Source organism: Lissotriton helveticus, chromosome 3_2 (assembly GCF_964261635.1).
Source record: "Lissotriton helveticus chromosome 3_2, aLisHel1.1, whole genome shotgun sequence".
In the NCBI taxonomy this organism is placed as follows: domain Eukaryota; kingdom Metazoa; phylum Chordata; class Amphibia; order Caudata; family Salamandridae; genus Lissotriton; species Lissotriton helveticus.
The window spans coordinates 444,006,780-444,019,274 of NC_136062.1; the positions used below are offsets into that span (position 1 = coordinate 444,006,780).

Sequence of the window (12,495 nt, forward strand, 5' to 3'; positions counted from 1 at the left end):
TAACTCATTCTTGAACTTATACAGATCAATCGGAGTCCCATCCGGCCCTGGTGCCTTACCTCTTTTGCTCTCTTTTATGGCCATTTGGACTTCCCACATGCGTAAAATGTATATCGATTGGTACAAAGTTAGTGTGATCATTTTGTACTACTTGCTTGTTTACTTCAACAATATCTGTCTCCCCAGAACCATAGACAGAGGAGAAAAAATGGACCCAGGTACCTTCGCTTATTGTTACCTCGATCCTTGCTCCCCCTCAATTCCACAAAAAAGGAGCCTTTACTGCCTCCCAAAATAGGGAGCAATCCCTCCATAGGGATGCTTTGTACAAGTTTATCCAGGCCCGATCCTTGATATCTTTCTTATGCTCGTTTCTTGCTGAGCTATAGGCCTTCCTAAGCACCCTGATTTCCTCATAATCCTTTACTAGTTTGTGTAGGGCGGCTTTTAATAATGAATATGTTTTTGTACAATGCGAATCGGACCAACCATTTTAAAAAAAGTTTTGATTCCTGCATGAACGTTTTACAGTGTTTTGAATTATCCCAGTTATTTGGGAAAAGGCACTCAATAGCTCGCAGGAGGAGATGTCTTCCTGTAGACACTTAATTATTGGGATTTTGGTCCATTATTTTAATGCTTGTGATCTCAGGTTAGCTCATAGCCCAACATATTGAGTATCCATTCTGTCGAGCCAACACACAGCCTTGGGTCCAGGCTAAACTCTGAGCCACTGAACCAATGCCTTTATCAGACAATAAAATATTAACACTTTGAGGCAGGTGATCACTAATCCCAATTGTATGGGTAATAAACTCCTCCAGCCATGTTGCATATCGATTAGGAAAAATGATAAAATCAATCAATGTGCTATGGCCACGACCTACAACAGTGGGACTAAAATCAATTAGAGTGTATATATACCTGTACTAGGTATTCATAGTTTATTCGTTTTATAAAATTATTAATGTATAGTCTAGTCGCGGATTATATAAAGTTTACTTTTGTGCATGCAGAATATGCACTGCTCTCTCACTCCAACTGCCTGAAGTTTTCCAATGGAGCTGCAACTGTTCCTTGGTAGTAATTCAGTATACAAAGCAAACACTTCACTCAAGACAGTGCAGGGTCTACAAAGTCATCTTTGCTCCACTGCGCATTGATAAAAGCTGTCGTCTTTGATTTCAGACTGTGTCAGATGTGTTTGTGCCTCTTAGTTGTGTGACTCTGCAACAAACTATCAATGTGTGTTTTTGGTGATTCTTTGAGAACATTATTTACACGCTGTTTTTGCCCCCCATTATTTCTGTTAGGCTTTAGAAAGACCAACTCGTCCACTGTCCTCCAAGCTGCAGTTCCACGTCCAAGCTTCAGTGCTTTCCACAAGCGGCGGAAGAAGCATAAGGGGCTGAGGACTAGCTGAGGACTAAGGAGTCCCTGGATGAGCTGCTGTTAAAGACTCTACACTCACAGCGGGCCCTGGAAGACGGCCCGCTTCTGTTGGAAGAGCGGCGACTGCAGCTGGGCAGCAAGATGGAGGATTGGTGCTTGTAGCTGGAGCAGCACCTCCTTGAACGAGTTCTGTATTTTCAAAGTCTTTGCACAGATACTCACAATCCTCAAGCGGGGCACCATCCTCACCTCCTTTGCCGCCACTCCTCCTGTGGGCCAGGGTCTAGCGCAGCTCTTCTCCAAAATGGCCAGCTCAGGTCTGAAGGGCAGCATCTCTCAGGAAGCCCGGGCACTTGTGCCAAGCACACAGAACAACCTTCACCCAAGCAGCCAGTTCCAGAGCAGCCCCTTCTTGTCTGCAAGAGGGAACATGCTCTGTGGCCTCCAAGGACCAGTTCAAGAAGGTGCCACAGACTACAACAAAGACAAGTATGACGAGGATAAGAATCCAGATGTGAGTATGTCTGGGGAAGTCTCTGGATCCAGCTGATTGTTTTAAATGCCACTGAGTAGAGAAGCATGCTGATGTGTTATAAGGCACACATAACTGAAATGCAGGCCTAACCAAGTTGCCACGTAATTTCTTGTACTTGGTTAGGTCAAGATGCTCATTCTTTTAAAGAAACAGATGAGCCTTCTTTACCCTACCTGATCAAATTCAGAAGACCATGGGGCTTATTTATGAGGCCTTGCGTCACTTTTGGCAGCTGGTGCGTCACTTTTTGTGACGTACCAGTGTCGTAAAAAAATAAATGCAGTATGTTGCGTCATATTTACAAAGTGACACATCTAAGTAGATGCGTCAGTTTGTAAACTCCAACAGGTATCAATTCAAAAGGCAGTTGTGTACGTATGCTAAAAGCATTACAGAAACACGAAAAAAGGAGACTCAATTGGATTTGGTTGGGTTGTTATTCACCATATATATCAAGCAGAATTACATCAGGGTATACAGTTAAAGCAGCACTGTATAAGGAGAATGATGTGACAACCCGAAAGCACTTGGTACATAGCAATATATACAAGTGGATATTGGTGACAACGCAAGTGGTCAGAGTGAACAGCGTGGACGGCGCAAAGTGAACAATAGTGTAAATAATGTACAGTGGTGGCTCAAAGAATGACAATTTACATCAATTGTATTCATTATTTTCCATTTTTACGTGAGCCATTTGGAAGGAGTACGCCTAAAATTGCGCAGTGGAGTCGATGGCGTTTCGATCCTCTTGAATTGGGATCGTCTTCAGGACGGGGTTGTCCAGTTTATGAAGTGCTTTCGGGTTGTCACATGATGCTTCTTATACAGTTCTGCTTTAACTGTATACCCTGATGTAATTCGGCTTGATATATATGGTGAATAATAACCCAAACAAAATCCAATTGAGTCTCCATTCTTCTTGTTTTTGTAATGCGTTTAGCATACGTACATAACTGCCTTTTGAATTGATACCTGTTGGGATATTGCCTTTTTTCTCTACACTATACCCAATCCCGACTTGGTTTATGGGTCCTACTCCTGTTATGTTTCACTACTTTGTAAACCCCTGCGCCACATTATACCTGCTCCTTGTATAATGTATGCTGGGTGGGCGTTCTGACGCAAGTAAGCCTCATAGAAGTGCCGCAGTGAAATCTATGAGATTTCACTGCAGCACTTCTAGGACACAAATGCGTCAATATCTTACGCCTGCCTCACAGCAGGCATAAGACTGACGCAGGCATATTTGAAATGGGACTTGCCCATGTGAAACGACCCATTGCTGGAGTTGCGTCACTTTCGTGACACACCCCAGCAATGCGAATTTTTACGCCTACAGATACGTCAGAAATACTGACGTATCTGTAACTCCTTGCGACATGATGCGCCATACTGTAAATATGATGCATCCAGCATGTCTCAAGGAGGGCGCACTGAGAAGTGACGCAATGCTGCTTTCACGCTGCGATGCGTCACTGTTCATAAATGAGGCCCCATGTGCACATTTTACCATATTATGTTACGTTATGTTACATTATTGGGCGTTAAAGTGCAAACATATACTTGCAGGCTTCCTGGTCTTCCAATGAGTTGTTGTGGACTCTCTGCCCAGTTCCCAGCATGGCTTCCTTTGTTGATTTGTCGAATGCAAAGAACACGGACGTCTTGTTGGCAAAACACACTCACAAGGCCCAGTGTAGCATACGCAGTCTAGTTGTTGCACGTCACGTAGGCGTGACGTGCGACGGCCATGTGAGAAGCTGCGCGCGCAGGCTGAGGCAGAGCGCGCGAAGAGCGGAGAGTGATCGGAAGCGCCGGCCGGCGCTCCTCTGTACTGGTATATGCAGAATAAAGCTCTTTGCCTACCAACTCAGCACAGTGCCATTATTTACAACGGGAATACATTACAGTGGCGACGAGGGCGGGATGGCCTCCACCGGCACCCAATAAGAAAGAAAAAAAAAAAATTCGAACCACCACCTCCACGTGGGCTGCAGCACAGCAGGCGACCCCAGGCCACGGGGGACACAGCACAGAGCGGCGCTACTGGGCCAGTGAGTGGAGAGCACAAGGGGGCAAAGCAGTAACCACCAAGAAAGACAGGCAGAGGAGCGTGGCAGTGCCACAGCAACCAGAGGGGCGGCGCAGTGGCCAGAGAGGCAGCACTGCACACCACAGAGGACCGATCACCGCAAGTACCTTCCAATCACACCGCGGAAGGTAGGAACAGCGCTGGCTGCCAAGGGGGAAGAAGGGGGGACTGGCACTAGGAGTCCCCAGGAGGACGCCGATACAGAAGTAAAAGACAGCACCCCAGGGAGCCCCACCAGCAAGGCCGTAAAAGCGACAGAGAGCAGGGAGGTGAAGATGAGCACACCGGCAGGCTATGCAATCGCACCGGTGCAATTCCTACCGAAACCTGGTGAACCCCTGATGAAGTGGGAGGATTGGAAGGAATATATTGACAATTTCATTGGGGTCCTGGAGGACGAAAATGAAGAAAAGTTCACCCCCCAAAGGAAGAAACGCATCTTGCTGTTGAACCTGGGACCAGAGGGTCTCAGGATTTACAAGAGTCTGGTGCCCAAGAAGAGGGAGGACACCGATAAGGATGTATATGCCCATGCAGTAGAAGACCTGGATGAGAGGTACCGCCCCACCATATGTGTGTCTGTGGACAGGTTCAACTTCCAGCAAAGGAAACAACGGGCTGGAGAAACCATAGAAGAATATGTAGGGGCCTTAAGGAAACTAGCAGCCCCGTGTAAATACGCGCTGTGGGAGGATGAATTCATAAAGGACCAGATCGTAATGCACACTACGAGTACACAGGTCCAAGACAAGCTGTGGGCGAGCAGCGACACCACGCTCAAAGAAGTTATGGTCATCGTAAAAAGGGCCGAGCTTGCCAGGAGGTGTGCTGCAGTAACCAAGAAAGATGTGGTCACTCCGACAATGGTGAACAGGATACAAGAAGGAGACCACCGTAAGGACCAAAGAGGAAAAGACTCAGCGGCCAAAGGAACGAGCAGGTGGCAAGGGAAACAACCAGGGAGCGACAGCAAGAAATCGTGCTACAGATGCGGCAGTTGGTCCCACGATGCCCGTGACAGAAGATGTCCTGCGTTCAGAGCCAAGTGCCTACACTGCGGTATCCTGGGCCACTATGAAAAGGTGTGTAGGAAGAAACATTCGAAGGAAACTGTGAAATGTGTTGAGCAAGGCGAAGAAGATCTGGAAGAAGTAGCAGAAGAAGAGGTGATCACGGTCCTGTGCATATACGACCAAGTGATGAGCATAGAAGGGAGGAAATCCACAAAACCCATCCTGGACATGTCAATGGGAGGAATCACCATCACCGTGGTGGCGGACACAGGATCCCCTTTCACCATCATCTAACAGGCAGTATGGGAAGAAACATTCAGACCCAAGTTGGGACCGGAGTTGGAAAAGCTAGACATCAGACCGGTCACTTACAATGGGGACCGCATTCCAATGTTGGGGTTCCGCCGCCTACTGTTTGAATTCAGGGGCCGGTCAGCATGGTGCAAGCTGTACATTGCAGAAAAGGGACCCTCGGTCCTGGGATGGCTAGACCAGGGGGACCTAGGAATTAAACTGGATCCAGGAGGGAAAGAGCAGATTTTACTTACTGAGCAAGAAGAATGGCCGGACATGAACAAATGGAAGGAGAACTACCCGAAGGTATTTGGTGGCACAGTGGGACGGATGGAAAACTTCCAACACATGATTGTGCTTAAGGAAGGGGCCATTCCGGTAGCCCACAAGGTGAGGAATGTGCCGATTGCGGTGAGAGAAGCAGTCCAAACTGAACTCCAAGAGTTGGAAAAGAAAGGAATAATCGAGCCGATAACATGTGCAGAATGGTTGGCGCCCTTGGTGGTCGTAATGAAACCAAATGGGAAGGTCCGGCTCTGCGTGGACCTGAGAGAACTGAATAAGAATATCGTTGTGGAGAAATTTCCCCTCCCCAGAATCGAGGAAATGCTGGCCAAGACCAGGGGGGTGCAGTGGTACTCCACTATCGACTTGACCTCGGCCTATCACCAAATTGCACTGCACCCGGACAGCAAACGGCTCACATCCTTCATCACCCCGTTTGGGTGTTACCAATTTTGTCGGATGCCTTTTGGGTTGGCTTCAGCAGCCGCTGTTTTCCAGAAAATGATGCACCAACTGTTCAGAGACTGCAAGGATGTCCAGTATTTCCAGGATGACATCTTGGTGATGGGGCGAGACCAGCAAGATCATGACCAGAAGCTGGGAAAGGTGTTGAAAACATTAGAGAACAAAGGTCTCACAGCGGAGTGGTCGAAGTGTCGGTTGGGACTGCAGTCGGTGACGTACCTAGGCCACGAGATCGGACGACAGGGCGTTACCCCCAAATCGGAAAATGTCAAAGCCATCGCTGAAGCACCGCCGCCCAGGAACAAGGAAGAGGTCAGGTCGTTCCTGGGGATGGCGGAGTACTACAGCAAGTTTGTGGTACACTTCGCTTCCAAGACCCACCATTTGAGGTTGTTGACCAGAGACAGCACAGTGTTCCAATGGACACCGGAAGCCCAAGCAGAGTTCGAATTGATCAAAAGAGATGTTACCGGAGCCGTTCCCCTCAAGGGGTACGACCCACAAGGCACCACTATACTGACGACAGATGCCAGTGATAAAGGCCTGGGTGCTGTACTCATGCAAGACAGAGGCAGAGGGGAGATGGAGACGATCAGCTTTGCATCCAGAGCACTGACAGATACAGAGAGCAAATACAGCGTGATCGAGAAAGAAATGCTGGCGGTCGTATGGGCCATGATGAGATTCCGGCAATTTCTGTGGGGAACACGCTTCCTACTCAGAACAGACCACAAACCGCTGGTGAAGGTGCTGACGTCGAGTGGACATGCCAGTGCCACCCCTCGGATATCCAAGATGTCTCTAAAGTTGCTCGAGTTCAGGTATGATGTCGGGTACATTCCTGGGAGCCGGAACCGAGTAGCGGACTATCTGAGCAGGGCAGCCGCCATGGAGCCAGGAGAGGAAGACCCCGCCGGCAGTGGGAAGTTGGTAGCTCTAATAGAGGACCAAGAGAAACTGATCAGTCTACAAGAATAGACAGAGTCATATGAAGAAGACACTGACATAAAGGAAGTGAAGGGGTACATCGCACATGGATGGCCCGATAAAAGGAACGTGAGAGCAACCCTCAAGCCGTACTTCGAAGTGCGGGAAGAACTGTCGATAGGAGACAGAGGGATCTTCATATACAGAGGAGATAAGGTGATTCCCCCAAGGACCCTCACCTCAAAACTGATGGACTTGCTACATGAGGGACACCTGGGCATAGGGAAACTCAAGGCACGCGCCAAACAAAATTACTGGTGGCCAGGCATGGACATAAGGGCTGAAAGGCATGTCAGAGAGTGTCCCCAGTGTCAACGGGCGGACAAGACATTAAAACCATTGAGGCCAGCGATAGGAAAGTTTGACCCCCCTTCAAATCCGTGGGAAGAACTATCCATAGACATTTTGGGACCGGTCCTAGACGACCAAGGCACACAGAAATACGTGTGTGTGCTTATGGACCGATATTCAAAGTGGCCAGAATTGAGAGTAGATGAAGCCATGGACACGGAGAACATTCTTAAGTTTCTGTCTGAGACTTTCACGAGGGAAGGAATACATAAATCGATCTTGAGTGACAATGGGCCCCAGTTCACGTCAGAAAAGTGGAACAAGTTCATGCACAGAAATGGCATCACTGTCAAACACACCTCAATCTACCATCCGGCCGGAAACGGTTTAGTGGAGAGATTTAACAGGGTAGTGATGGGAGCCATACAAGCGGCCATCTCAAGTGAACAGAACTGGGAGAAGGCACTAGAGAACATGGTATGGGCCTACAGAATAACCCCTACTGGAACGGGGTATAGTCCATTCCAAATACTGAGAGGACGTGAACCCTTTACCCACGACAACAGAATTTGGAAGGAGAAGCTCATCACCAGTGAATGGTCCCCCGCAGTGGTGCGGGCCAACCTGGAGAAAGCACAGACAATTTACAGCAACCACTACAACAAACGTAGGAATGTCAAAGGCACAGGTCTGGAGCAAGGAGAGTGGGTAAGAGTAAGATTGGCCACCCTGCAGAAGAAGGGAGAAAGCAAGTACAGCAAGCCGTTGCAAGTGGTAGAAGTGTACGATCGGGCTGCCTTGCTAAGCGACGGGAACGTGTGGTCCCAAGACCGCATGGCCAGGTGCAATAAAGTTTTGGGCTGGGAACAACAGAGCGCTGACTGGGAAGACAAGGAAGGCCCCGAAGTGGAGAAGAATCAACAGCCAAAGGAACAGCAAGTTGGAGAGAGAGCTGGAACGGAAAGTGGAGAAGAAGGAGAAAATGGAAGTCAAGGATTGGAATGGGACTGTCGGGAGAGAAGCACGCATGGAGGAAGAGTTGAGAATGAAGGGACAGTAAACCCTGAGACCCAGAGTCAAGAGTCAATGGAGAACCCAGTCCGGGTCACAAGGAGTGGAAGGCAGGTGGTAAGACCTTCCAGATACAGAGATTTTGAATTGGACAATGAACTGTAAGTGACTCTTTCTTGTTTAATAAAAAGGGGGAGATATGTAGCATACGCAGTCTAGTTGTTGCACGTCACGTAGGCGTGACGTGCGACGGCCATGTGAGAAGCTGCGCGTGCAGGCTGAGGCAGAGCGCGCGAAGAGCGGAGAGTGATCGGAAGCGCCGGCCGGCGCTCCTCTGTACTGGTATATGCAGAATAAAGCTCTTTGCCTACCAACTCAGCACAGTGCCATTATTTACAACGGGAATACATTACACCCAGGTTTTCTTCATGAAAAGTGATAAGTGACTCTTCAGAGATGATCAGGCCTCGTTTCATGTATTATGGCCGTTTTAATATTACTCTAGTTAAAAGTACAGAATTATTAAAGAGGGTTTAAGTGGTTTCTGAATTAAAAAATAGTTTAAAAATGACCAAGTAAAATTTGTTATTTAAAGAATTGTCAGTGGAACATGTCTTCTGTTGTCCACATCATGACCTTAAGCCCCTTTTCTTCAAGCTAACCTGCATTTTATTAAATGAAAACACTGCAGCAATATCCCCTCTGTGCACAAAAGAGTACATCTGTCTGTCCAGCCAGCAGACACGGCACTTGCTACCATGTGCTCCACACTGCACTTCTCCCCTTAACTGGCCTTCTTGTAAGTAGTGTTTTGTGCAAACCCAGTACTTTTGCACTGGTGTTCCTTGATCCTTTGTAGTGTCACCTCTGCATAACGCTCCCATTCTGCTCTGCACAGTCGTATTTTACTTAACACTTTGCACGGTAGATAGTGTAACGTCCTTCCCTCTCACAGACACCCATTGCCTCAACATGAAATTTTTCAGACTTTCTTTTGGCAAAAGAAGGGCAGGTGCGAGGCTAAAGCAATGAAACAAAAATATAGACCTTTACTGGAGAGTGGTGGGGAAATATCAGAGCATTCCTTTTGATCCAGAGGGCGAGCAACGCTTCATTTAAAGTGTCCATGTAATCAGGGAAGAGCTCTGTACAGCCCTAATGTTTCATATGAATCAATGCCACATAGTTCCTAGTTACTATCTTCAGAATCACATGATTTCAGTATAGGGGAAGCTCTATATAGGAGAGCACCTTTCATTAGGAGAGCTCTACACATTCTGCACAGAGCCCTAAACTTAAAACATGCAGGCTATGGGGCATGGAAGCAGAGGGCAGAGGCGATGCGGGTTCTGCGTTTGGCAAGCCGATCACAAACGCATACCTACTGAAGAATTTTAAAGATTATGGGGCAGATTTACATCCCCCTTGCGCCACTTTTGCGTCACTATTACCATGTTAAAAATGACGCAAAAGTGGCGCAAAGGCCTTGTAAATAAGCCCCTATGAGAGTTGACAAAGGGACCTCATCTGGTCAGTCTTGCGCATCTCAGTCATGGACATGACATTGCACTTGAAGCGATTTGCATTCTGTTATCTAGGCACAGATTGGGAAATGGTCAAGGGTGTGAAACGCAAAAAGAACAGTTGATGGACAGAATGCTGATCGATGTCAAACATTCGCCCCAGAACAGAGATCTAGGCCTAAATCCATCGTTTTTTTGCTCACCATGCCGATCCAGTTTGAATCCCGTCATATGCAACAGTCTTGACCATGTGCCCAATGGAAACAGTCCAGCCTGAACTGCCAGCCCAGGTCCTCCCTGGACTGGAAACCAGCATCCTCGGACCGGTTTCGGGCTTTCAGCCCTCATCAGCCAGGATAGCTTGACTCCAGTGGCACGGAGATCACAGGACTCACGTCTGAGCATACCCGTCCCACTCAGTGTGACAAATGCAAAAACAACAGTTGATGGACAGATTGCAGATCAATGTCATACATTCACCCCAGTACAGAGATCTGGGCCTAAATCCATCGTTTTTTTTGCTCACCATCCCATTCCAGTTTGGACCCAGTCATATGCTAATCCGTCTTGACCCTTCGCTTAATGGATGTGAAACAACATTTTATCAGTTCTTCGAAAGTAATAAGGTGTCCTGGTACTCTCTTTGAACCTTTGTTCATCCCTGAACCTCAACCTGTAGCTTCAGAATTTTTCAGTTGATTCTTTTACAGCTACACTTGCAGCTTCTACGGGTTGTTGTGTTCTCTTCATGAAGCTGCTTTGTAGCACTGGACTGCAAGCGCCCTGTTTCATGCTGCATTATTCCCCTGGCAGTCAGTGCGTAGTTTAGTTAGGTAACACAATATGTATCTGAGTGTAGGTAGCTCTTAGTTCAGGTTACATAGAGCAGTTCTTACCTCAATGCAGGTAATCATTTAGTATAAAGTCCATGGAGTGGTGCATATCGGGGTGCAGGTAACCACCTAAGGGGCATATTATCAAGAACGGCGTTAAAAATGATCGCCTGTTTAGCGGCAGAAAACTGCCGCTAAAGCGGCGATAATGGGCTTGAAAATATGCCCTGGAGAATTCCAATAGTAGTCCATGTTCTGGTGTGAACATGGGCTACTATTGGAATTCTCAAGGGCATATTATCAAGCCCATTATCGCCGCTTTAGCAGCAGTTTTCTGCCGCTAAAGCGGGAATAATTTTAACGCCGTCCTTGATAATATGACCCTAAGTTAGGTTAGATGGAGCAATACGCATCGGAGTGCAGGTAAGTACTTAGATGGTTCAGTGACACGTAGTGCATTTAGGCGATTGGCTGAGTGACAGGTCTTCATGTAGATTAGGAAAGGCTTCCAGTAAAAAAAGCTTGTCTGACAAGGGCAGTGATCAGTTGGGTCTAACATTTTATGCAGAGTTTCAAATCTGGGTCGAGTATTCTACATTTTGTGGTTTGTATATTTATTCAAATAGAATTATGGAGTCTTAAAAACCACCACAATTTCAGTCTAAAAATTAAAACCAAGTATAACAGTAAAATTATATGAACATTATTTCCCCACCAATCCCTGTTATTGAAATTTGTAAGTTACTGCCCGTTTTAGTGTCACAGAGGGAGGGAAAATCGACATACAGTGCCACACGATGAAAAATGCAGAGCTAGAGAAACAGACTCCAGCAGTGACAAGGACCTGCCCATGCATTTTTTTACACAACAAATGAGCTGTCCATCCTCACCTTTTTAGATAGTGGCTGATTGCTTCTTTATTAATAGAAACATCGAGTTCACAAAAAACTGCTTCAAGTAAATTCTACCATCTTTTAATAATTTTTGACATGGGCAAAACAGATGGCTAACACATTTGAAGTTGTTGCTACAAAATTTACAACACCAATATATATGTAATTACTAAGCCTTATGTCAACCTCCTTCTAGATCTACAATGAGGAGAATGTGCAGAAGGGTGTCATCGTGTATTTTGTTTTAACCGTATTTTTATAATGGTCAATTAAATACTTATAAGAGGTTATGTGAGATTTTAGTGTCCAGTGTGAATGTTTCTGTTTTCTGATTGCTAACCTTACCCAGACATTCACAAAAAGAGGAGTTTTTATTAGCTTTTTTAACCAATATTAAAAAATCATGATAATTTGGGCACTGTTTCCATTGTTCAGATAACCCAAATTGATTTAGAATGTGATTTAAATTCTTTGTGCAGGAGCTTGTCTTTCAGGATTGGAGGAAATGTCCAACAAAAGTGACACTACTCACCTACTGAAAAAATGTGCATGTCCAGTTTACGTGATTTGCTAACCATCCCTAATTCAAACCTAGGATGAGATAGAGATGCAAATGTTTGACAGTTAATAGATATCTTGAATACAATTGTTAAAGCAAAATTCAAGGCACTGATTGAACCTGAGTCCTGTACGTCAGTGAAGGAAGATATTTTTGGAACTAGGGTCTGTTACAATAAAGATAACGATAGTACCCGGCAAAATAATATCTAACCTTCTTAATGACAATTGACAAAAGCTGATTTTCTCTTCAATGCATTTAGATTTGGGTTTGGGGCCACCCTTTTATCATGATGTACCCCTTTGAAATGCTAGGAGTC

The 12,495-nt window shown here is 46.3% G+C and overlaps 1 protein-coding gene across 1 annotated transcript in view; it reads left to right on the forward strand.

Moving 5' to 3' along the window:
• LOC144826356 (1-aminocyclopropane-1-carboxylate synthase-like protein 1) overlaps positions 1-12,495 on the forward strand; it is a 213,193-nt gene that overhangs the window by 27,522 nt on the left and 173,176 nt on the right. The window contains exon 2 of the mRNA XM_078684684.1: positions 1,314-1,906. Within this exon, the coding sequence (XP_078540810.1) occupies positions 1,697-1,906 (210 nt within the window). The 5' untranslated portion in view covers positions 1,314-1,696. The remainder of the gene's footprint in view (positions 1-1,313; positions 1,907-12,495) is intronic.